The sequence below is a fragment of the Rhea pennata genome, chromosome 3, assembly GCF_028389875.1.
Source record: "Rhea pennata isolate bPtePen1 chromosome 3, bPtePen1.pri, whole genome shotgun sequence".
Lineage (NCBI taxonomy): Eukaryota > Metazoa > Chordata > Aves > Rheiformes > Rheidae > Rhea > Rhea pennata.
The window spans coordinates 18,262,893-18,288,223 of record NC_084665.1 but is presented as its reverse complement, the minus strand read 5'-3'; the positions used below and the strand labels follow the sequence as shown (position 1 = coordinate 18,288,223).

The 25,331-nt window shown below is 43.8% G+C and overlaps 1 protein-coding gene across 3 annotated transcripts in view; it reads right to left on the bottom strand.

Moving 5' to 3' along the window:
- Nucleotides 1–1,511: 1,511 nt before the first annotated feature.
- COQ8A (coenzyme Q8A) overlaps nucleotides 1,512–25,331 on the bottom strand; it is a 47,930-nt gene continuing 24,110 nt past the window's right edge. For all 3 annotated transcript variants that reach the window (XM_062571727.1, XM_062571726.1, XM_062571728.1), the window contains exons 5-15: nucleotides 22,623–22,697; nucleotides 16,861–16,983; nucleotides 12,550–12,635; nucleotides 11,331–11,471; nucleotides 10,051–10,132; nucleotides 8,425–8,518; nucleotides 7,062–7,203; nucleotides 5,041–5,148; nucleotides 4,371–4,436; nucleotides 3,500–3,586; nucleotides 1,512–2,986 (exon numbers count right to left, since the gene is read on the bottom strand). In XM_062571727.1, the coding sequence (XP_062427711.1) occupies nucleotides 2,693–2,986; nucleotides 3,500–3,586; nucleotides 4,371–4,436; nucleotides 5,041–5,148; nucleotides 7,062–7,203; nucleotides 8,425–8,518; nucleotides 10,051–10,132; nucleotides 11,331–11,471; nucleotides 12,550–12,635; nucleotides 16,861–16,983; nucleotides 22,623–22,697 (1,298 nt within the window). In that variant the 3' untranslated portion in view covers nucleotides 1,512–2,692. The remainder of the gene's footprint in view (nucleotides 2,987–3,499; nucleotides 3,587–4,370; nucleotides 4,437–5,040; nucleotides 5,149–7,061; nucleotides 7,204–8,424; nucleotides 8,519–10,050; nucleotides 10,133–11,330; nucleotides 11,472–12,549; nucleotides 12,636–16,860; nucleotides 16,984–22,622; nucleotides 22,698–25,331) is intronic.

Below are 25,331 nucleotides of genomic sequence, written 5' to 3'. Positions count from 1 at the left end.
AGCAGCACTGATGCATGTTCTTGTTTATTGTAACATCTCACGACTCCTTCTACAAAACCAGAGCAGAGTGTTTCTGGCTCACCATTTCTCCATGGCTGTTACACTGACATCCAATTCCTCATGCCACACACCTCTCTGAATAATTCTGTAGAAATTATTAGAGCTTTTGGAACATGCTCAAGAGGCCAGCAGAATTAGGGACTGAGCTTTAATTAGCTTATTTAATAAGGCAGCATCTCACTTTCTGCTAGTTGTTGTCCTTTAGGCAAATGTAAAACTCCATTGCTCAGCTGATACTATCCTTAAAACATCTCTTTCTCAACAGGAGAAGGGAATGTTTGCCAAGAGTTAAACACTCACGTCCCCCGCCCCCAGCACAGTATACCAGAGACCTCTGGTAGTCACATTAATAAGTACATGGCCAATCTCAGCCATGCTTACTGGAAAAATTAACTGCAATGCTGGTAAGTTTCTTTGCAAGTTTTCTGAACACATTGGCTCTAAAACTCTGACACTTTGCTCTGAAGTTGGTCCAATTTCCTTGTCAGCTTTTTATACTTTGCTTTTTAACCTTTAACAAAAAACATTTAACAAACAATTCTACAGGTTTATAGCTACCAGGTCTAGCTCCGAAGGAGAAAACAACTAAACAATGTATATCAGAGCTCAAAACAAAAAGTTAGTCTACCAGTGCATAAACAGCTTTATGCAAAATTTACATCACTGAACAGCAGAGTTCACTCTTCCGAAAGAATTAGGAACAGTGAGATGAATACTCTTAAAGTACTAGATCTTTCTAAAACAAGTCTAAAATGAAGCAGTTTATATGTTCATAATCTTGGAAGAAAGGTAACAATAACCTGTTTTCCTGCTTCTCAAAGCTATCTCCTAAGGGAGAGTATTTATTCACTTACCTGTTCTTTATCTCAAAGCATCGGCAGTCAGATTTCAGATTCCCTGTGCATTGAAGTTTAAGATCACACCAAACTTCTCTACTCTTGAGTTGTGCCAACTGAGTGAGGCCAGGGCTGTTCCCTTGCAGCCTGCTGCTAAATATCTGGCACTTGCCAGATCAAGCAGATCTATCTTACCAGGTGAACAGCCACTCTTCCTTCACAAACAGAAGGGCAAAAGGCCTGTGTTCAGGAGACTGGTAACAGTGATTAAAACACAGGGAAGGAAAAAAAAAATCAAACAAAAACGAAGTCAATTACCAAGATTTTTTGTGGCCAGAAGTTCAGACCAACATCCATCTGGCTCCTGGTAAACTTGTCTCCATCACCATAAGCACTAGTGAGGACAGCTGCAATGGAAAGATGAAGGAATAAATGGACCACAGATAGCTGGCTTTGCTCAAAGAATCACTGCAGCCCTCAGAAACAACACATCTGCAACAGGAAAAGATTTGGAAGCTTCCCCTTCACTACAGCTGCTGTTTGTCCCCCAGAACAAGACAGGGCTCACTTTGTTATTTTTACACTGCCGGAGGATGGAATAATTGCAGGCAGAAGGCCCACCGCACAAGCACTTTTTTATTGAAATCATACAGGTCATACAAGGTACAGGATTTGTACAAAAAAAATCCAAGAAAATAATTTGCTAGCTTGACTCCAATAGTTCAAAACTGTGCGTCTGGTTTTAAACGTGTATGGCATTTCAGCAAAAGCTTGAAATGCTTATGAGACATGAAGCGTTTTGTCTGCCTTACCATAAAGTTCTCCATTACAGGAAAACAGACCAAAAAAAAAAAAAAAAGGACAGGCTAGCTTCTTGGGTCAGGGGTCCAGCAAGCAATGGGTGTCAGAGTTGTAAGCTCATCTAACTTGCCATCAGGAAAGCTGATACCTACCAGATAATGAAGGATCCTATTTAATCAACTATTTGTTGATTAAATATTTGACTCCCAGAAGTGAGATGGGTTGTGCAAGTTTGTGTGTGTGTGTGGGCACGCATGTGTGTGTAGTGCACGCATGTATTAAAAAAATTTAGTAATCAATTCTCATATTTTTAAAGTCTATTTCCTATGTTTAGCTTGAAAGCCAAAGAAAGGCAGAAAGCATAAAACTTCATCCTGTGTACACACACACACACGCGCCTTACGTTAAATTAACATCAGTAAAATCCAGGAGAGTTCTTGATCTACTACCACTTGACTTACAAAAATAGGGGGCTGAGGGTGTCTGTGATAGGGTACATCTTAATATTTTGCTCTAATTCACAGTATGAAAACTACTTGAATTCCACCTTTGCTTGAAAAAGGGAAGGTTTTTAAAAAACAATTTTCAGAGAATTACAAACAGGTTTCCATACTAACAAATTCAGCTCGTCCTCCTTTCCCTACTCGTTTATAAAACCCAATCAATACGCAGCCACCATCACAACGTTTAAAAAATGCATTCAAGGTAGTTGGCTGGTGCCTTGTAACAGTACAGAAGCACACAGCAGCTTTGCCCCACCACCTCAAGAGGATAGTTTCCTGCAAGCTGTGTGCTGTACTGGAAGTCTTAGCATAGAAGAGACACCACAGAAGAACAACTTTGTCCTTGTGAAATGCACACTTGGCTTCCAGGGCACAGGCTGCTGCATCTCAAGAGGACGGAGAGCTAGGGTGCAACACATGAGAGGCTACAAAGCTCTTTCTAAGGCTCAGACGAACTGAGCCTTCAGAACAAGACGTGTAAGTTCACTCTTACTACTCCTCTGGCTTCTTGCCCCTACTGCTCCAGTATTTACTATACGCCTCTTGGAACATGTTTTTGCAGGGGATTTTGGCCTTCAGTTTGGTGCAGATAAGGAAAGAACCCCCCATCTTCCGATGAAGAGAGTAGGTTTCCTCTGGTGGTGGGACAAGTCGATGCTTCAGCATGACTGGGATTAAGCCATGGATCTTTTCAGTGGTGCTTTGGTTGCCAAAATCAAAAGGTTCCTCAGATGCAAAAGCCTCTCCCAGGATAAGGACAGCATTTAAGTGAGCATCTTCCATTTCCTGCCCAAAGGAAAGAAGCATAAGTAACATCACTAGCAGTTTTTAAACACTGAGGTGGGGGTGGGGGGCTAATGCTAACAGTCATTCAGGAGAAATACCCAGCAGTACCCACAACAAAGGAAAATTCCAGCTTGCAACAGAGACTGATGAACTCTTGATTAACACAGTCTCAAGCAACTAGTCTCCTAAGAGACCATCTGCCTAAGAGACCATCTGCCTAGTCATGATATTTCAGACATCGCCACCTGCAGGATCTTGTTAGAGAAGCAGGGGGATAACATACCACATATGCACTTTGTGGCCAGCAGCAGCATCATTACTGCTTGTGTTCCCAAAGGGAGAAGAGAGGGCAAAACCTGAGCCATTTCTGCCCTTCTCCCTCACCCAAAAAGCAATGCTCTCCTAGACTGTCGTTGGCCTTTCCTTATCAACAGAGCTGTGGAAAGTCTCCAGGCGACATTAACAAACTTCTCACCTGGCTAGCACTAAAAACAGTGCTATTCTACTCCATACCTTGACTTCATAGCCAGTGAGGAATTTCATCTCAATTGACTTCCTCAGTACTCTTTCTCTGTCCATGTCGGCAGCTGCCTTGATTACCTGAATAGGAAGAACACTTTCAAGAGAACTAGAAGATAACAGAAAAATGCTTTGTGTACAAGACTAATGTGTAGGTGACTTGCTCATGCTACCCACTCACTTCCTTATCCCCTGCTCTCTTCTTTTGCCAGATGTGCAGCAGCTGCAGTCCACAAGTTGACCAGTGTAAGAGCTACTGGCAACAAAAAAAAAACCTCTTCCCAGTAAGGCTTGGCATAGCAGCCCAGAGAACATAGAACATACAGACACCAGAGAAGTTTCAGGACTCAATCACCCCTTCCCCTCAACAAAACAGTGAGAGGCATTAGAAGAGGTCTGCTGGCCACTGCAGCTCAACTTAAGTGCAGAACACTGATCAAAAAAGAGGCACATATGACACTGCATGAACTAATCAGTTTGTCAACAGACTAAGAGTCACAGGACAAGAAAGACAGCAAACAGTACAAGCAACTCCTACATACTCTCATATAAAATATCACTGACTTTACAGTCGATGGGAAGAGATGATGCCTGCCCAGATATGCTATACTGCCCAAGTACCTCAGTAACCAGCATTACAGTTTTCATTGTTTGTTTTGTAATTTAAACATAACTGGGATAGCAAAAGGTTTGCAACAGACATGCAGAAGACTACAGTAAGGGATAAAACTAGAACAGAGATCATTCATCCAAAAGTGGATTAAAGTATAGACACAAAGTGAAACAGATAAGAATTGAGCAGAATCTTGCAAATACTAAGATTCCCTCAGTGCAGTGCACTATAGCACATGCTTAAAGACCTTACCTCAATGTATACATCTGTGAACTTCTCATCAAACCCTCGTGTTGCTCCAAAATCCAACAGGGCCACCTAGACAATGAGAAACTCATCTGTATTACAGTATCAACCACTCAGGAGGCCTGACCTGAGAAGACTCCTGATGTAATTTCATTAAGCTCAACTGCCTGGAGGTTTTGCACAGCAGATCAGCTCCCCCCTAACTCCTTTCTTCCCTCATAGCAGCAGAAAGCAGTATTTACTCCAGTACATGGCAGAAGAGATATGGCTTATGCTTGCAGCATCACAAGCAAACACCAAACCAACAAGCAGGACATCTGGAATCACCTCCCCAAGCACAGCACAAGACAAGAACCTTAAGAGTAAAGTGTCTTTGGCTCAGCCATGCCCTTGTAGATCACAAACAGCATCTTTCTATTGATCAGCTTCAGAACAAACTGAGGCTAAGGAAACAGACTAGACCTAAGACAGCAAGCCAGCCAGGGCAACACTCAGATTAAGTGAGAACTGGTGGAAGAAAAGGACAGGTTGCACTGTCCTACCTGCCTAAGGCTCAAGGGCAGAACCAAGGAGATTCCCTCACAAAGGGCTGATTAAACTTTAGAAGTGCGTAAGTTATCACAAACTGATAAAAAAAGGCTTCTCTTGTACAGGAACAGCTGCTGTTTGGGCTTACCTTATGCAACTGTGGGTCATAGAAGAAGTTAGACCAGTTCGGGTCAGTCTGCATATACCTGAACTCAAACAGCTCCCGCAGACACAGGACCAGGATATTGTGACAGATCTTGAAAAGTAGAGGGAGAAAGTAGTTAAGAGGGCAAGCAAGCCTTAGTCATGCACATGATTTGCAGCAGACTTCAGCACACAGGGAATACACCAGCATACTGACAGGAACAGTCTGCTCCTCTGGACAAACCTCTTGAATAGATCAGAGTTTCACAACTCCCAGGCCAGATCCTAGAGTAGGACATCCTGAACAGACAGCACAGATCTCATGCAAGTTTTACATCAACCTCTACTGCAGTTTATATCAACTCCTAGATGCACATCCACAGCAGGCTCCAAAGGTCATCCAACTGCATGTGTTTGACTTGTATCCCGGTCCTGTCTTTTGCCTACCCAGCTTTAACTGCCCACTTTGTTTTTCCTTTGAGAGCAAAGGCACATCTTCACAGTGAGGAGCGATCCAGTAGTAGAGACTGAGGAGAACAATAAAACATTACAGCTAACCATGGAAAGTCCTGCAGAGCTTGGCCCGAACAAAGTCAATGCAGCTCATGGGAAAACTATATGGAGTTCTAGAGTGTTTTAAAGGTCTGAAGAGGATGGGGAAAAAAGTCTCTTCCTATAAGGCCTTTGAGGAATGCACAGAGCTAGGTCCAAATCCCTGCTAAAGGGTCTTTGCAGGACACATACATACCATACACTGTTCAACTCTATGTCCAGCTGGGCTTAGCACTAGCCCAGCTGCAGAGAACAGCAGCAGTAGGCAGATGCCTTGGGACTGATGGGCATGGAAGAAACACAAGCAACAGTCCCAGGAGAGGCCATAGTTTATTACATACTAGAGCAGAACTTTTCTAGGAGGATATTGAAGCTGGAGTCTTTTTAGTAGAATTGCCAGCAAAAGCTCCTGTCCCAAGTGAAACACCATATCCAAGGAGGAGGCAGGATAGCACCAAATGCAAGTCAGGTCCTGCTGCAGGACACTACCATCTGGGTCAGAAGGCTGTGGGCCAGCCAGGCCATTTACTTCTTTTTGCTTAGAGACAAAGAAGTTCCAGCAGCAACATCCCACTTCAGGATCTGCTAAAAGCAGTCCCTGATGATACAGCAGCCCATTAGAGAAGACAAGCCCTGAGAAAAAACAGACAGCTGGAAGGGTCACAGGCAGCCAGCTCTGGCATAGCTCCAAGTTGAGTGTGTTGCTAGGATCTGTTTTATCTAGAGGAACGTATCCTGCACTCTCCCCCAGTGACCTGCTAACAGCTGATAGATCACACCAAGGCATATACACATGCACCAGGCAGGGGGAGAACCCACCACCCCAATCCAAATACCAGGACAATTATTTCTGCTAATAGAGCAGCTGTTTGTCCCATCATAGACTCCAATTCCTTGTTATATTTAGCGGCAATGCCTATCATCTCCAACTTCTCCCTTGATCTTGTTTACCAAGATGTACTTTTCCAGAAGCCCTGTGCAGCACAGGTCATTCTCACAGGGGGAAGTGACACCTAACCACTCGCACAACAGAAGATGCTTGCTACACTCTTCCAAAAGAGCTGCTGCAAAACAAGATCCCCTTAACCTCCAGCTGGCAATCTCAAACAAGTTTAGGGTCACCTGAGAGAAACAGGGCATGTAGGAGTTACACAGCCCTCTGCCAGCAGCCTGGATGAACAGCCAGCAAAGCCTACAGAGCTAGGTTAGCTCCCCTTGAGCTACTCTCACCATTCTCTAATCCCTCCTTGTGCATCACTGCAGGAGGCCTGTAACGCCTAAACCAGCCCAGGGACATACTGGCGTTGCTGCCAGATTGCCTGCACAGAAGAGGCTCCAGGCAGTTGCCAGCTTGACCCCTGCTTTTCACTGCTCAAAGTCAGCCTTTCAGCAAAGAGCTCTTCAGCCCCTCAGCCATCAGCAGGTGGAATATACTGCTCTGAGCTAAGGGAGAAGCAAGATAAGCCTGAATACCTCATTTCGGATCTCCTGGCTCAGCCCTACAGCTTGATCCAATGGGAAGCCAGTCACCAACTCTGTGGTCAGGACATGTTGGCTGCACAGCTCATCCACTACTCTTGGGACATAGAAGAATGGGTGGTCTTTCAGCAGTTCCCTAGAGAATGAAGAAAGGAAGGGAAAAGGTTTAGGAGTCCCAAAAGCAGCCAGGCCCCTATACAGGGCTTTGCACAGCCCCTTCACACAGCTGTCCTCTCCCCACAGCCTGTCTGTCCCTACCAGGAGGTGTTTTTCTCAACAGTTACAGCAGAGATTATCAGCAGGAACAACACCAGTGGGTTACAGCTGCTGCTGGTTTCTGAGATCACAACTGAGGGGGGATCTTATCAGTGTGTATAAGTACCTGAAGGGAGGGTGTCAACGGCTGGGGACAAACTTCTCAGTTGTCCCATATGACAGGACAAGAGGCAATGGGCAGAAATTGAACCACAGGAAGTTCCACCTGAACGTGAGGGGGAACTTCTTCACTGAGAGTGTGACGGAGCACTGGAACAGGTTGCCCAGAGAGGCTGTGGAGTCTCCTCTGGAGATCTTCAAGGCCCGCCAGGACGCAACCCTGTCTAACATGCTGTAGGTGACCCTGCTGAGCAGGGAGGTTGGACTAGATGATCTCCAGAGGTCCCTTCCAACCTGATTCTATGATCTCCTGCAGGAGCAGTGGCATTAGGAGGCCTCTGGGCTGGCACATTAAGGGGCAGTGGGCAGGACCCTCTCCAGCTCTTTTGCCCACCCTGCCTCGTTTCAGGACTAGACTACACACAGAGAGGAAATATGCCTTTTCCAAGAGGAGCAATGCTACAGGGGCAGTTCTGCAGAGAAACAGGAGGGTCATCCAGCCTCCATACTCCCTAGTCCAGTCCTCAGGAAAAAACAAACTGGACCCCAGCATTACAGGGAGACAAGGGAGCAGCCCGTGCTGGTGGTGCCAATTGCTGCAAGAGGGTTGAGCTGAAAAACTCCGAAGAGTGCTAGGAGAGCACAGTACGTGGATCAGTGCTACAAACCTGGTCTCATGAGTTACTATAGTGTTTTTTCATGTAAAACACAGGCTCATGATGGAGAGGGGATAGAAGCTGCCCACCTTATCACCATGCTTCAACAACTGCAAGTCTGATCGACTGAAAACATGCCTGGCTCTGAGAAGAGGTAGTTATGCCTTGAGCTGTCCCCAGGCATTAACATGAACAGCTTGCCTTATGCTACAACCCAGTGGTATGACATTCACCTCTGCAGTGACCCTGGAAATTAGATAACCTCTCCTGCGTTTCACTCACACATACACAGATGGGAGAGGCTGAACGCAATGATATGAACATACTGGAATTTCTTTGCACAGGCAGCTTCTCTCTGGTAATCACACTCCAGGGCCAGCTCTCTGCTCAGAACTTCAATCAAATGCTCAGGGAACAAACCTGAAAGCAGAAGGGCAGAGATAAGAAAGCAAGCTTAGAAAAAAAAACAATCCCTCAGGCTAAACGCTTTCTAGCCCATTAAGGAGGACACAGCAGCACCTCAGGAGGAGCCAGCTATTCAGACAACTCCAAGCAAGTCCAGAAAGTGTGCAAGAGGCCTTAGAGAGGTGACCTGTATTTCCAACTAGAAACAGGTTCTGCAGGTAATTCCAAGCTACAGTTACATAGCTGCACCTAAAGCAAGGTAAGTCCTGTTCCATCCTCTCTCCCCCACAGTCCAGACTGTCCACTCCTGCTGTCTTGTGGTTAGGGCAGCTCTGGTGTTGATATGGCTGTGCAGAGAAACACAGCTGGGGCAGAAACACTTAAAAATTAGCCCAGGCAAAAGAAACTAAACAAGGATGCAAAACCACATCTCCCTGAAACGGGGAGCAGACATAGCAGGGCAGAGCAGTCAGCATGACTGAGAAAGTGAATTGAAGCAGGATGTACCAGGTAGTCAGGGTCTCAGTTGTCAAGTCTGTTTTTTTCAGAATTGATGCTAAAAAAGTTATGCTATTCCTTGACCAGCCACAGCTGGGACTGTAGCAACATGAGGGCCCTGCCCAGCCAGCACAGAGGGATGGTCCCAGTTTTTGTCAGCACCCAGCCTGATTTAAGAGCGACATTTGTACATTCCCACCAAGATTCACAACTGCTGCCAGGCAGGTGTTTGGAAGGAGGAACAGTAAGTGCTGGGATCACTGGAGAAAGATGATACGTATCTGTGTGCCGGGACACAGAGCAAGCTCCAAGTGATGGCAGTTCTCCACCTCTCCACCATTCTCGACTAGGAAGAGGAGGGAATGACAAGGTACAAAGGGATTCAGGAAATACAGGGAAAAATGAATTCTGCCAAATGCAGGAGCTGATGTCAGAAAAGAACAGGGACAAAACCAGACTATATAGCATGAATATTGCTCTCACTTTCACACATAGAAAGCCATTAGAACTGAGTATGCATAGGGCACTTAGCACCTTGTAAAGAGTCTCTATGGATCTGTCCCTGTACAGAGCACACAGACAAGTACACGTTCCTCCTCCTCACGTGCGTGTGCGTACACACACACAGCCAAGCAGAACACCACAGCATGCCCTGCCCACTCCACTGAGTGAACAGCAGGGCAGGCACATGCTCAAGGTCAGCAACAGTTCTGTATCTGGGAGAGGGGAGCAGAGCAGAACTCCAAGCTGGCCCTGTACCCCCTGCCCACAGCTACTGCCTCTCCTGCTTTCTGCAGGCAGTCAGCTCGTAGGCAGACTTCAAGTCACATCTACTGTTTCCCTGAGGCCACTTCCTCTCTAATCTATGGACACAGGTGTACAACATGCTGCTTGGAAGGGACTGGCAACACTCAACAGGTGCCAGAGGCAACAAGTAGCTGCCAAGGCTTGCACAGGTACTGGCATAAAGCTGGATGACCCCATTCTTCTGGGACCCCTATACTAACTTTCTCCTCCTTCCCTTACACCAAGGGTCTCAGTTGTTTTACCTTCAGGAAGAATATTGCTCATGCTCAGGACAGTCATCAGGTTGTTAACATCACTGTTGATGCTCTGGGCAACTCCAGGGTACTGCAGGACAGAAAGAGAAAGTAGTTTTGACACTAGATGAACCCAGGATATCCAGTTCTTCAGAGTAAGACAGAAGCCCCCTCCAATCCAACATGCACTGACCCCCAAACACAGCCATCTACAGCCTGGCAATGAACCAGGACACACTTGAAGCACATACTACTCCTCCTCTGAAAGCCTGCTCAACATCCAGCATCTCAAGTGGAGGGACAGATAGATGAACTAAGATTCAGTCCCTTACGAACAGAACAGCCTGTTAAGTTCCTCTGACAGTTCTTACAGTACATTAAAGAAATCAGACACACAAATCCCAGCAACACAGAGATGCCAATCAGTCATTTTCCAGCCCAGCTCAAAGCACAGCACTGACAGCCCCAGAGGGTTTTATCCATAGCAATAGGGCAAGTAGTGTGGCCCCAGTCCAAAGGTGCCCTCTTCTGTTAAAGGGAGCCAGTCAAAATCACTCTGTGGATCTGACTAAGCTGATGCCAGAGCATTAGCTTGCCATTGCTTTTAACTTGGTCTAACTTCAGAAGAGTACCTTGGACACTACAGGCCTGATAAGAAGCCACCAGTACCCATCCATATCATTTCTAGAATGTCCTTGTCTTAAAAAACAACCTACCAATCAGGCTTTCCCTGGAACCCCTGCTCAAATTGGTAAGGGATATTGCTCCTTTGAATCATAAAACATGCAGCTCCAGAACTCATTTCCATTAGGAATATCTGGCCCAAGTTGCTGACAGCTTTATGGGGAGTTGCTGAATACCACCCTGCAAACTGCCACTGCTCAACGCACAGATGATCAGCATATGCTTGTCATTTTAAGTGTCCTTAACCTTCAGGCTATGACCAGAAAGGGGAGCTGTGCACATCTAAAGGGGACATGACCTATGGAACATGTAGGTTCCTTGCATGCAGCAGCAGAGTCAAGGAGGTACAAGCAGTCCCTCACCAGCATTATCCCTACCACTGCAGTGATGTATCTATGAGAAAGAGCTCCCATTCATCTGGAGTCAGACTGGCTCAAGCAGTAAAACTGTTTTTGTTCTTCTCCTCTGCTTGCATTAGCTAAGACATTGCTGGAGCCATTTTCCACTTCCATTAAATGCTTCCTGTCTAGCAGTAAACATACCTATGCAGCTCTGTTGCCCCACTGCAGAATGCAGACGAGATAAGGCTAGTCTGTAAAGCTCACCTGAATTTTCATGGCAACTTCCTTCCCGTTTTTCAAGCGTGCCAGGTGAACCTGACCAATCGAAGCAGCAGCAAAGGGACGCTCTTCAAAGAACTCCAGCTTATCCCTCCAGTTAGGGCCAAGATCATTGTTCAGAGTTTTCTACAAACAAAAAGAAACAATCAGAATATGGAAAGCAAATATTTAAGGTTTTCTTCATTAGAAATCATGTTCCTCTAAGACAATCTGCATGGTCTATCATAGTTTCCAGCACCCATCCTAGCTTTCTAGATTGTTCTCCCTTCTCTGTCTTTATACAAGATTGCAAGGAACAACCCAGCCAGCAGTGCATGCCTAGCACTAAATGGATATTCTGCTCACCCAGGCTACCACAGTAGAGTCTTGTACAGATCCAAAAGGCAAAGATCTTTGACAATATAGGACTGCCTGAAGGATAAAAAGGGCCCCTTTTTGGTGCCATTTGTTATCTTATAGAAAATGAGCAAGGAGTTAGATACTCCTCCATTTTCAGCTGTCAAGCTGAACAGCAGCAATCCAGGCATGCAAGAAAGACTCTTAAAGACAATATTGCTAATTAAAAATCAGTCTACTTTAACAGCTTTTTTGGTACACTGCCAGACTGTCATCCTGAAGTACTGGCTCTGCTCAATGTCTTTCAGAGAATAAGTAGTACTGGCAATTCCTTTTGCACCACCCTTCCTGTCCTCCTTTACAAAAGGACAGAGAAAGAACATGTACATAGGGGAAGGCAAGCCTAGTTTACTTCAGGTGGATTCAGTTTTAACAAAAACAGTAAGAACAAAGTTTCTGTTAATCTTCCATCAGTATAATGCTTGTAAGTCTGTTTTTAAAGAGAGATTTAAACATTTTTAGACACTGGCTTAACATCCCAAAGCAAGACTACAGAAAGGGAACAAACAGAAGAGAAGACTACATTAAATAAAACCTATATAATAGTATTTGTATGCAATATTCTGTTCCATCACCATAGTCTCAGACTGTAAAAAATATGTATTTCCTCTGTCCAGAGCTGAGCTACCATGTGTGGTAAATACCACCACAGAATTAAGATCACTTCTCACCCACTATTAGAAAAATGCAATACTTATTGAAAGAATACTCTTAACCAAACAGGGAACATGGACTGGTATTTTTAAGTCACAGGTAACATTTATTACTGTTCCCTCTTCCCCGATAAGCAGGAAGGAATATTCCTCACCATCATCTGCTTTATTGGCATGAAGTCAGCACTCTGACGTACACGCTCAAAAATCCTCTGGAGATGAGGGTTGATGAAGGCATCATCTGTCAAGAGGAAAAACACAAGTCAGTCAAAGCAGGTGCTGCATTCTCTTGTTCTTGTTCAGCATACAAATAACTGCTAATTTACATTCAGGCAAGTCAAAGTTTTCCTTCCCACAAGCATGTCCTGCTGAAAGTTTTAAAAATTACTTCTATTTCAGAAGTTCTCTTTACCCAGAAATAGCATCTGAAGCTCATGTGCTGAAGCATCACACATTTGAGGCAAACAAAAATCCCATGCACAAGCAGCAAAGTAGAGGAAAGAGCCAATCCTCCTCCTCCTTTACTCTTGCACAGACCTGCACCCTACCAAGCCTCTCTTAAGCTCATCTCCAGCTGCAGGAAGAGAAAGTTTCTATGCACCCTCTCTCACTTATCAGGGGGAAACCAAAGCAAGAATACTCTAGAAAGCTTGCTGAGGAAGTTTTTATACTTTGGAGTTAAGCATCAGCTACCATACTAACCATTTTATTTATTCAATAAATTGTTCAATAAAATAGAGTCCCCTCCAGCCACTAAAAGCAGTGCTCTGCACCACAACAGGCAGCACTGCACAGTGCTGAGGCTTTTGGTGCAACTGTGGCTTGGACAAACCCAGTGAGCAGAGCACACTCTACATAAACCTCTAGTATTTACCAACCCATCTTCTTGCTGATGATAGTATGGCATTCAGGTCCAGCAGAGACCACTTTGTGTCACAAAACCGTAAGGTCAGAAGGAGCCTTTTAGAGAGTCAAACACTCCCAGGTTCACAGTATATTTAATGCAATTAATTTTAAGGGGTAACAGCATCTCTTGAAAGGTACACTATAGGAATACAGCACTTACACAAATACCAGACTCAGAGAGGAGTCAAGATTCAGCCTCTAGTACTATGAAATGCAAAGCAACTAGACTTGTGCAGAAGAAAACAAAGTTGAGCCAAAATTAACTTATTTCAAGAGTCAGAAGAGTTTAGCAAGCAAATAATTATGTTCATAAGAAAGGACAAGGGGTGCCTTAAGAGCCCTCCTCTCCTTCAAGCACAGGCTTCAGCAACGGGTTGGAGAAAAGCCACTCATTCTGCAAACACTATTTCTTAAAGGCTCGTGAAAAAATTAACCGGTTTTATCTGTAGCTCTCCCAACACTGGAAAAAAAAATCCAAGCTACTAGCCTTAACCTTGAGGATTTCACCTGCACAAACGCTAGTGACATTAAAACAGAAATACATCATTTATCTACATTCACACAGATACAACTATAAGTCTATCCAAGGACAAAAAGCAAAACAGTTATCTTAAAAGTAGTGCCCTGGGAAAGAGAGTGGAGAGGAATGGGAAGAGAAGGCACATGATGCAAAGACAGGGCAACTAATACTTCATGTTTAGAAATTCTCATCGAAGCCACAAACAGCATTTAAAAGCACTAACAAAACCCAATCAGGAGTTTTTAAGAGGAGACGTCATTCTATCTCTGCAAATCAGAGATTAACAGGCCTTGCAGGGATAGTAAGTAAAACTGCCATCGTGACATTATGACCCTGCAAGAAGGTTAACCATTATGTTTGCACGTGCATTCTGAATCCTGAAAGCAGCTTCTGCTCTGGGGCTCAATTAAGTATCACTCATGGTTTGTCACTGCCAAATCTGTTAAGATTATAGGTCTATACTCTTGAGTAGGTAAACTTAATAGTCATGATGTTACAGCATGATGCTGTAACATTTTAATCTGCACCTCCCAGAATGTCTGTGCAAAAGGAGAGGGGGCCTCACTGAAATGAACTCCTGCTCCCACAAGCTGCTTGTCTCATGGTAGCAGGGTCTGGCACAAGCACTTAAAATCAGCTTGTGTTATTCTGTTCATCGCAGACATCCCAACAATTCACAAAATCCAATCTTTAGCTTGAGCACACACTCTTCACTGGGGCAGCCTGACAATCGCTAGTTCATTCATTAGTGCCACACCAATTAACCAAGAAAGCTCCAAGTCCAGATTGCCTGTATAAAAACACACCAGCAACAATAAAATCGGCCATGCTGCAGAGGCAATTCAACAACAAAATAAAGCTTAATATATGCTGATGAACAAGGTTATACTGCTTTGCGGTAAACTGATGAGGCCTTACAGGAATGAAACATGAAGAGTAATGGCAGGGTACTCATAGCATAGGCATCTGCCTTTTGGACATCTTCCAGAGCACACCCACCAGGACAAGGTATTAACTTGGACCCTTGGCATCATTTCTGTGCTCGACCTTCAGAGATTTGGGTCCCTAGCAGATCTACTGACTCTCGGAAACAGGCAACAAGGTTTTAAGGACATTGCTTTGTTACCCCTGGGTGGTTTAACTCGCAGGTGCTCATCTGCACCTGGACAAACCAACAGAGTCCATGTGCTCAACAATTATCACATCTCCCTGCTACATGAAGAACCTACCACAAACTCGCTCAGGCCACAGAGAAGCCCACAAAGTGGCAGAAACTGCACTAAAACCTTCCATCCAAATAGCTAGCTCAAGAATTGGATACACTGAGACACTGAAAACAACTTTCACCATGACCGTACCACAGCAAAACTACCAGGGGCCCATGTTCTCTCCAGACATGGCAGCATTCTTCACACTTTTCACAAGAGGGCTGGGCAGCACCACTGAGCTCGCTAAAGGCAGGTATGTTCTTGACATCAAGTGAGGTCAGTCAGCAAGTGTTTTATACTCCTGCCAAGGCTCAATCACATTAGGAGAGAGCAGGCAAATGAGAAAAATCCAGAGTATTTCTGGTCCTCAGACCAGAAAGGGCTCAGAGCTGGCCTTTCACTGAGTTCCCTCTTCACTCACATCCAGGCTCAAGACAGTTGTGACTAGGCTCTCAACACACATTAGATGAAAGTCATAATAGTGTCCAAGTATTTTAAGTAAATCCCCCACCTAGAGTAGACAAATTAACTTCACAGGCAATTTCCAGGCATGGCTCACTCACCCCAGGTGTCAGAGGCACTGGCCACACAAAGCAAGAAGCAGAAGAGCTCCTCCTGGATCTGCACTGTGACCAAGAACAATATACCTGCAAGTGTCAGCACCTGGCAGTTTCCAGAGGGTGAGAAAACAGCATACTGGTGGCACCCTTCAACACATCAGCTGCTGCCTTTCCCCTAACTTTGTTAGTGTCACCATCAGCCTAGCAGGTGGAACAGCACACACGCCTGAGGTAACCAGCAAACAAAACAGAGAAATGCCACAGGCAGGGCTCACTGGGACAGCGAGCTGACCATGCTCTTTCAGCTTGCACAAGTTATCTAATATCCCACTGGATCCAGCCTCAGCAGTCAGCACCTAAAAAAAAATTCAAGCAGAAGCACAAGCCAAGCAAGCCAAGTACTGCAGACACTCAGACACTGATTCAGTTTCAGTGACATCTTGAAACATACTTCCACACAAGTGTGGCACCTATTTCTGGCTAGTTCTTCCCTTCCTTAATGTGTTGGACAGGAAGGAGAGGTGGACAGTTCCAGATAAGGTTTGAATTCAAAACATCTGTTATCTCTCAGGACTGACCTAACAACTCAGTGCAAAGATGCAGATGTTACTCACCCCTTCACTTCTAATCATTGACTTTAGAGCCTGATAGATTAAGAATCCATTTGAAATCCCTTCAAGATGAAAACTCAGCTAAGTTTATATCTGAAAAGCTTATCAGCTATACTAACCCTTCTAGGAAAGCTCCTGTGCCAGTCAAACATATAAACCACTAACAGGTTGCTGTAATGGGAAAGGGCTGCAGATATATTTTTGACCATACTTGGTGATCCTAGAACAGCATCACATTCTTTTCTTCCTCCTCTTTTCTAACAGGACACAGCTCTGCCTTTTAACAAGTGCTTTTTAATACAGACATTAAGATTCACAGGACAGCATCACCTTATTTTTACCCAATTTCAGGAGCATTGCCTAGGCCTCAAGTGAGCTGACTCCAATCAGAGCAGTTGTAAATCTGAGCTCAGTTGGTTGCACAACAGAGGCACTAGAGGAAGCAGGTGACAGTATACTGTACATCATTTCAGATTGAAAGTAGGCTGAACTTAACCAAATATATCACTACCACTGTTCTCATGAGAAAACCACATGTCTATACCCTCCACATTCACTTGACTTTGACTGACTGCTTCAAAGTATATGTGACAAGAAATTCTTCACTCCACCTAGAAACAGTACTAAGGAAAGTGGCTGAGGATCTAGTCTACCTACTTACCTTGAATGCTTAACATCTGTCCCAGCTTCAGTGCTGCTCCCCGGACTTTGCACAAAGTTCTCACGATTCTTTCTGCATTGGCCTCTGACAGGAACGGGCTGGAATCCATCACTGCTTTCTTTCCTGAGAGCAAGGAGACAGCATATGGATGAAGAGTGCCCTTACCTCTGTGAGCTTACTCCATCGTATAACTCCATATTCAACAGGAGGCTCATCCTTCCTTAGAAAGCCAAACTAGGACTACTCTCAATATCTTCACTGTGACTCAAGGGCAGACTGCAGTCACAATGCCAACTTTGACCTTGCTGGCTTGAGGGCCTGCAGAAGCTATCCACAGCAGGTGTCTGTGGAGGCTATGTAGACTGTGCAGAATCCTAGGCCGATAATGGCACTGAACTTGCTGACCAGCTAGCTCAACCTAGAGCATTACATGGTCTCCTAAGGCCCATGTCACAGGCTGTAGTGTAGCCATAGGCTCAGAACTAGTAAAAGTTACCCATAGCAAGGAGTGGGGAGGATCATCAAAAGCATTGAAACTACAGTGAAATAGACTCATGCTGTGCTGACACTTCATAGGGTGGGAGCAGGGATTCACACTAGCCCCAGCCCTCCTTTCCCATTCCCAGTAATTCTTGCTTATGCACAAATAAACACTTATTGCAACCACACATTTACAACATGCACTAGGCATCTGTATAGGGCAGACAGTTTTCACATCACTCTCTAAGCCTGTATTAATACTCTTTCCTAATCAGACTGAAATTTACTGTCTTCCTGATACACAGGCAAAACAGACATTGTGTCCTAGTACCATAACCCCAAAATACCCCACCTGCATACAGCATTTTGAAAAGCAGCAGATTGTATATCTGTGATGAGATTATCAAGCTAGCCAAAGCCCAGGCAGGCTGGAGAAAGTTCTCAAAGCAGAAGCCCAGCACAGTCATCCGTGATACTGTATTCTTTTTGAACAACTTCACCACTGGGGAAATTAATCTCAGTTGTCAGGATTGCCAAGTTTTCCCCTATTACATCTTCAACACAAGCATGTTGTTTCTTGCCATGTTCCTGTGGGAAACTTGCCACTGAGAAAGATGCCGCAAAATTCAGCCTAGCTAAAGCCATTTGCTCTGACTGTATGTAGATGCTATGCAGAGAGAACTCTTCTGTTCTTATTCCCCATCAGCAAGTCATCCAAACATCAACTTCCACAGAACAAGATCCAAAACACAGACTCGAGAAACAAAACAAAAAAAAAAAAAAAAAAAAAAAACAAAAAAAAAAACAAAAAAAAAAAAAAGAAAAGAAAAAAAGAAACAGCCCTTGCTTTCCCCCCACCACAATCCCCTCCTCTAGAAATAGCAAACCCTAATGTGTGGTAGGCTCAGTAAATGGTCATGACTGCCACCTGTACATCTGTGGTATGATCCTAGGTATTCAACACAGTTTCTATATGGCAATAAGAAGCCCTTCTCCTCAGCTTTCCCCTCTCCCTTTCTCTCTTTTAAGGAAGGAGAAAGGAGACACCAATTCAATTATACAGTCCCTTTGAGAGGGACAGAAGGAACAAGCAGGCACCTACCAACTGCTGTTTTTAAAGCTTTAACTCAGCTCCTGCTCATGGAGAGCCAGGCTGCAGGGCCCATGGCTTGTGCCTAGATCTTGGAGACACACAGCCTCTTCACTTCAGAAGAGAAGGGTACAGAGGACAAGTCAGCATAGCATTCAACATTTGTGGCAAGCCCACACTTACGAGAAGCAGGGCACCAAAAGGCAGTGCAACATCAACTGCCCTGAAGAACTCTGACAGGTGAAAATTGCTGGTGTGCCACATAGTGACTGCAGCAGCAAGAGCTCCTCCCTATCTCCAGCTGATTCCCTCTCAGGAGGGTACACAGAGGGAGCTTAGGCTGGCCCAGGGACAGGGAAAAGAGCTAGGATCTAAACTGAATCAGCTGCTATCTGAACTGCGCTGGCTCACATGGTTTCATGCAAACATCAGAGTGCTTCTGTACTAGCAGGCACCCTTATGGCCCAGCTAACAGCTGGCTGGCTCACAAAGCTCTCCCTAGAGGAGAACTCTGCTCCAGCAGCACAGAGATGCCAGGCACTGCCTTCTCCTTGCTTCAGCCCCTGTTTTCTTTACCTGTTTTGTGGAAGAACAGCAAGATGACACTATGTGAGGGTATTTCCTATCTGTCAAATACTGCCCCAGAGCAAAGGAAAAATGTAAATGAAATGAAGTGGGGGGGGGGGGGGCAAAAACAGAAAAAGCAAGCAAAAACAAAACAAAAATATCCAATCAAGAGGGGAGAGTACAAAACGGCAATTCTGGAATCTGGACCAAACAAAAAAGGGAAGTAAGATGCAGAGCTGCAGAAACGGCCAGGAGTCACCATCTGCACTACACACAGCTATGGCCAGAGCACGTGTTGCTCTGGATCCTGGACAGATAGAGCTGCCTAGGGCAGAAGGATCTAACTTTGTCAACTTTGTCCCCTTAGCAAGTGGCTCTGGAGAGCATAGTGCTTGGAGACATCTGAAAGAGCTCTGGTTCCCAACAGGTGTTTCCCAACAGGAAAACTCTGGATCCTTAGCAGCAATGTCCTTGCACAAGATCCGTGAACAGACATAGAAGTCAGGGAAACTACCAAATCAAAGCCTTACCCTCCCTAAATGTCACCTGCGTGCACACACACCCACACTACCACACACACCTACACACCCTCCTCAGCATCTCCAGTAGGATAAAGAAGTTTGTTAATCATTAAAGTCATCTCCAGAATCCACATAATGTTTTTGCACATTGCTAAAAGGGTGCATGAACTGGAAAGTGACTTGAAAGTGAGAGTCAAAAGCAGGCTTATGTAAATGGTATGGGAAGAGGAAGTGAAGAGGAAGAAAAAAAAAAGAGAGAGATAGGCTTCTAGTAAAGGGGAGAAGAAATTGAGACAAAATCCAGCACAGTTCAAAATATGTTCTATGCCAATTTTCAGTAGATTAAAGTTCTTCCCATAACAGCAGCAACCTTTTGCTGCTCCAGACTAACCCTCCCATTTCAAAAATCACAAGAATGTTTATCTACCCATTAAAAGGGGAAGGAAAAAAAACAGCTAATTTTGTCTAAACAGCTGTGGCAGTGATGAGGAATCAAAGGAACACTCCTGTTGCCACAATGCCTGGAGACTGTCACTTCTTCCACAGTGCAGGCAGCAGACAGATACCCCCCAGGGATGCTAGACCCACGTTTTCCTTTCCGAGTCCAAAATCAGCCTGAAGCCTTCCAAATCTGTGTGCATCTTGCAGCTGCTCTTCTCTCACCTTCACTATTATTATACGGAGAACTTACCACTGGGCTTTGTGCACATTTGATTTTAGGTTCATCTACTACATAAGCTTAGGGGCAAGAGAACAGCCAAGAACATTAAAAAAAAAAAAAAGGCGCACTTGGGACTGATACAGAAAGGAAAAAATGCAATCTCCTTGAGTTAAGACGACAGCTCTATGCTCAAAACTAGGCCAGCTGCCAGCTCTTCGGGACTCTGCCCAGCCCAGCATTTGCACAGTGCCTACATGAATGGCCCAGCACAGGTTATTAATAAGTTATAAAACTGACCTTGAATCTAGAGTCTCTTTGCTAGTAATGGCAACTATTTATCTGGGCATAATGTCCGATTTTTATTCCTGGAAACTTGTTCTTCCCTCTCACCCCATGTCAGACTTGCACTTTAGATACACACTCTAAATGTTGAGACTGCCATCAAGGTCACCAGTGACCCAGGAAGTTATTTTTAATTTGCTTGATCAGCATAGTAAGAAAATTCATGCTGGAAATAGAGTATAGCCATCCTCTTTTAAACAAACATGAACAAAACCACTTAGTAAAGCACTCAGAGGGTAGCATTAACCCCTCAAGTCCATGAAGAAAACCCTGCAACTACATGTAAGAGGTATGCAGTAGAAAGAATTTATGTCCAGGACATCAGGCTAGGGGGGTGGCAGGAGGGGGAAATTCACAACTCTTGCAACCCCATTTTTTTGTTTGAGGGCACAACTCTTGTAGCTTAGGAAAACTCCTTCTTTCTCACAATGTGAGAGAGAGAAACAAAGCTCATATACTCCCACAAATTCCATAGCTCTGCAAGCTCCTGTTTTCACTTTGGGGTGTGCCCAATCGAAAAATAATCTGGCAAGCAGAGAAATACCAACAGTTGCGCAATATCTCCTCAGCTAAAAGCAAAGCAAATCATCAGTTTACAACAGGTACAAACAACCTGCCAAACACATTCAAGTGCTGACAGCAAAAGCCTTCAAGGATTCTCTACAGGCTGGGCCATGTTTGCCAACATGCATGCTTTTAAATCAAAGCAAAGAAACCCACCCAGCCTCAAACACTTCAGGTCAGGGAGTGAAACAACTCTCTGCCAAGGATCCTTTTTCTCTGCTGGGCTGCTCTGCATTGCCTAGTTGCAAAAGGAATACAAAAGATGTAAGTGTTAACAGGTAGTATCCTAGATGGCACCTCCCCATGCCAGAGTGGGTATGTATTCTGTCTACTGTCCTTTTAATTTCTTCCATTTTGAGCCACTCAAGTACTTCCTGGAACAGAAGTTTATGCTTCCTCAAGGAAGAAGAGGGGAAGACACAAACTAGTCTAGTAATATTGTCCACAGTAAAATTACAAGAATTCTCACCATCTCAGAGCACTGCTTCTGAACCAGAAATGATTTGACCTCATTTTTGCCTCTAAGTACAAGAGCTTAACCCTTTCTGCCAGTTTCCTCCAGTCACTGCAAAATACCAAAGGTACTGACCAAACCAGATAGAGCAGCTGAAGATCAGACAGCCTGCAACGACTTTACCAAGAACCTCACGTTTTGCAGTGTCTCACCCAAGCTTTTATGGATAAGAAACAACTGAATCCAGACAGAAGTTTTAACAGCAATTTGCTGTTCTCCAGGAAAGAACTCTATATACTTTCTACAGCCTAAATCTGCATGCAACCATTCTATACAACCACACTTTACCAGTGCATAAGCTTAGAGAGAAAACATCACAGCACAACCAGGTATAACTCAGGAATATTATGCTCCCAGCTTTAATCAAGTGGGAAGGCAAACCTGAATAGATACAGCATGGCCTTTTGAGTTTGTTATTAGAAACTTTCAGATGAAGTCAAAAGATACTGGAAGTAGAAATATGTGATGTTAACATGTACCTAAGTTGTTTTCTCTCCCTTAAAAGAGAGAACGGCAGCCATCCTCTGAGTTCCTACAATGAACAACAGCCTTACATTTTAAACAGATTGCAACCACTAGCAGCATAAAGTTCTCAGACATACAGGCTCATCTGCAGTTTCTATACTGGTAGAACTATATGGTTTCACTGCACAATTAAAAAAAAAAAAATCCAAGAGCATGCTCTTGGATTCAAGAGTTCAAGTTCAAGTATTCACGCTCAGGTGTGGTTATGGATAAGTAAGCTGTAGGAATATGTTGGCATAAATTTATTCTCCCATGTATACCTCTGTCTATATAGTGAAGTTGTGGTATGCTTAAATGGGAAAAAAGTCTGGAGGTGGGGAATCTGTATTGTAACAGCAAAAGAAGTAGCTGCATCCTTTTATTCTGACCATACCACTTTCCCAACTTTCAAAAGAATAAAATCTTGCAAATGACTATTCAGGTAGACTGTGCATGAAAAAAGTTGTAATGACTTTTTTTGATAAAAAAAAAAAAAAAGAGGATGCAAAACCAGCTTACCATTGCGTTCATCAGGTCTAAGGCTCTTCTTTGCAACTTCTGCTAATGCCCCAATGCCAAGACCAACAGCTAGTCCTTTAAAATAAGAAGAAAAAGACCTCAATCAGAGTAGAAAAAAAAATCTTCTCTTCAAACCATGCAGAGGCAATTTTTGTAATTAATCCTAAGCCGTGTGATCATATGCACAGCTGCAAGAACAGTTTGATTAGAATACCCTGACTTTTATAATGTAGTCATCTTAGGATTTAAACACTAAACTGTTTTCTCCTGTACCTTTCTTCAGCCCAGCATATCAGCCAATTACTATAGGCTAGGTCAGTCTGGGATGCCCAAGTCCTACAAAGGGCACCAATGAGTACTATTCAAGAGCTCTGTGCTCTGGCTGAGGTTCTGCTGCAGACTCAACTGTAGGATTTAAAAGAGGGAAGAAAAAAATATTCAAAATGTGGTTCTGGAAGTAAAGACTCAGAGGGAAGCAAAAACATATTCCAATAAAACCATTCCTAATAGTTTCAAGAGCCCTCATTTTTCAATGTCCCTATTAGCATAAATAAACCTGCATGTTGAGACATTAGCTGTCTTTGACTTCCAGCTGCTCCTTAAGGGAAATAGAAACATTTTCCTTCCAGAGGCCCACTTTATCCAAACAGCATTGTATGCTACAATTCCAAGGAGTTGAGACATGGAGTAACCTCTAATACACAGCAACAGCAAGACAATGAAATGAAACACCAGTGCTCACATGCTATTCCACTTGCAAGCAGCGAGGTCTGGGGTGCTTCCTCATAGCCACAAATTAAGCTATGACTACAAGAGTGTTACAAAAAAGTGTTATCTCCTTGCACAAACCTGACCAGAACCAAAGATTATACATCACACAGATTAATCATACAATAACCCACACCAAAGGTATGCCTGCCTTCCCAATTTTCAATATTTTGTTTTACTGGATAATAAAAGATCTAGATAACTACAGCAGCTGGTGCTTCCTCATAGCTCCTGAGCAATGGCGGATCCCATCATGGCTTACTCCCATAGTGCTGGTAGGACTTGGCACACATTTTCCAAGCTCCCCAGGCCCTCCTTGAGTCACTGTAGGAGAGCTTCCCAGATTAAACTATTGGGTGACAGAGTGAGTACACTGAAGTATGCATAGCTGACATGCACACAGCTTCTTGTGCACGCATGCGTGGGAGGAAACACGGTGTGTGCATCCATGCACGTTTTGTAGTGTGAGGTAAGGAAGCTTAGGCACAAACAAGTTGAACCTCATTTTGCATGATGAGTTCTTCTTTCCTATCAATTAATTACCACTCTACCTGTACCAATAAAATTTTAAACTTGCACAGCATGCCTCCTTCAGAAACAGCTCCACCTTGCAATCCTGCAACCTAAGTGCACAGGGCCAAAGAACTCAGGTCACAGTAGGCATCAGTGACATTACAAGGCCTTTGCACTAACTGCTTCCAAGGCTGCTTCCATACAGTTTTCTTTGGATGAGACAGTTTACCTTCAGATTAAGCTTTTGTTCACCATTGCACATAGATATTTAAGAGCATATAGTACAATACAGAAATCTACACTCAACAATAAAGCACTTCCAACTTTCACAGGATGACATGGTTTTAACATTCCAATACTTAGATTGAAAATAAATAAATAAATAAATAAAAACTAAAATAAACTGAGAGAGAGGTTTTGTTTGTTTTATATTCTCCTTATTTTCTGCAAGTCTTCCTATAAATGTGTGGCACCTACAAGCTAAATTTAAGCCTGAGGAAGCCTACTATTACTAGCCAATTTCTGCAAGGCAGAATTTCTGTCCCTTCAGTAGGACAGAGCTATGCATGACCACTAAATGAAGAAAAAGTAGTCTTTTGCACTCAAAATCCTAAAGATTTTATTATCCGAGGGAAAACAGAGAAAGATACCCCTAGACTCCTTAGGAAGAAGCAGAGACTTCTCAAACACAGCACAAATAGTATCTACTAAAGCACTGATACACAGTCATCTCCAATCACATTTCATACACGAGACAGCAGCACAAGACAGTAAATCTGAGCGGAAAGTACAAAGAGTAAATAGAAAGACAACAGATCTCATAAACAAAAGGTGACTTTCCAGGCTACAAATGAGTGGCAAGTCACACAGCACTTGTTCTGTTGGCCTTTATCATGTTTCCATTGCTTCCAAAGCAGAACTTGGCTCTGCCATTATCAAAACTTGGTTGAACAGGGTTGGCAGTAATTGGCTCCAATTAAATAAGCTGCATCTACTGCTAAACATTCCAACTCTTTTTCATGATTTACTAAATTTACTAATTTACTAAATTTTTTGCCTCCTATACCTAAAATAAAATACATTAAGTTATTAATATCTCTTTACATTAAGACATAAACCACTTTAAAGGCAAATCAAGACTAGAGACTAGATTCTACCCTATCTTCCAGAATAAAGCCAGAGAAGTTCTGGTATGCTTCAAATTAATTCTTGCTTTTCACCAGCGTAAGCAAGATCAGACTCCAAACAAATGTACGTCACACTATTTCTGCTTGTGGTTGTAGAGAGTCCAAACTGAAACTATAGACTCTGCTAGAAAAAGAGTGCTTCACTACAACAGCTCTTCTTAAACTGGACACAGCAGAGAGATAAGAAAATTCTGCTAGAAACTGAACTCCCAGTATTAGCCAACAACTGTTTCAAATAAAT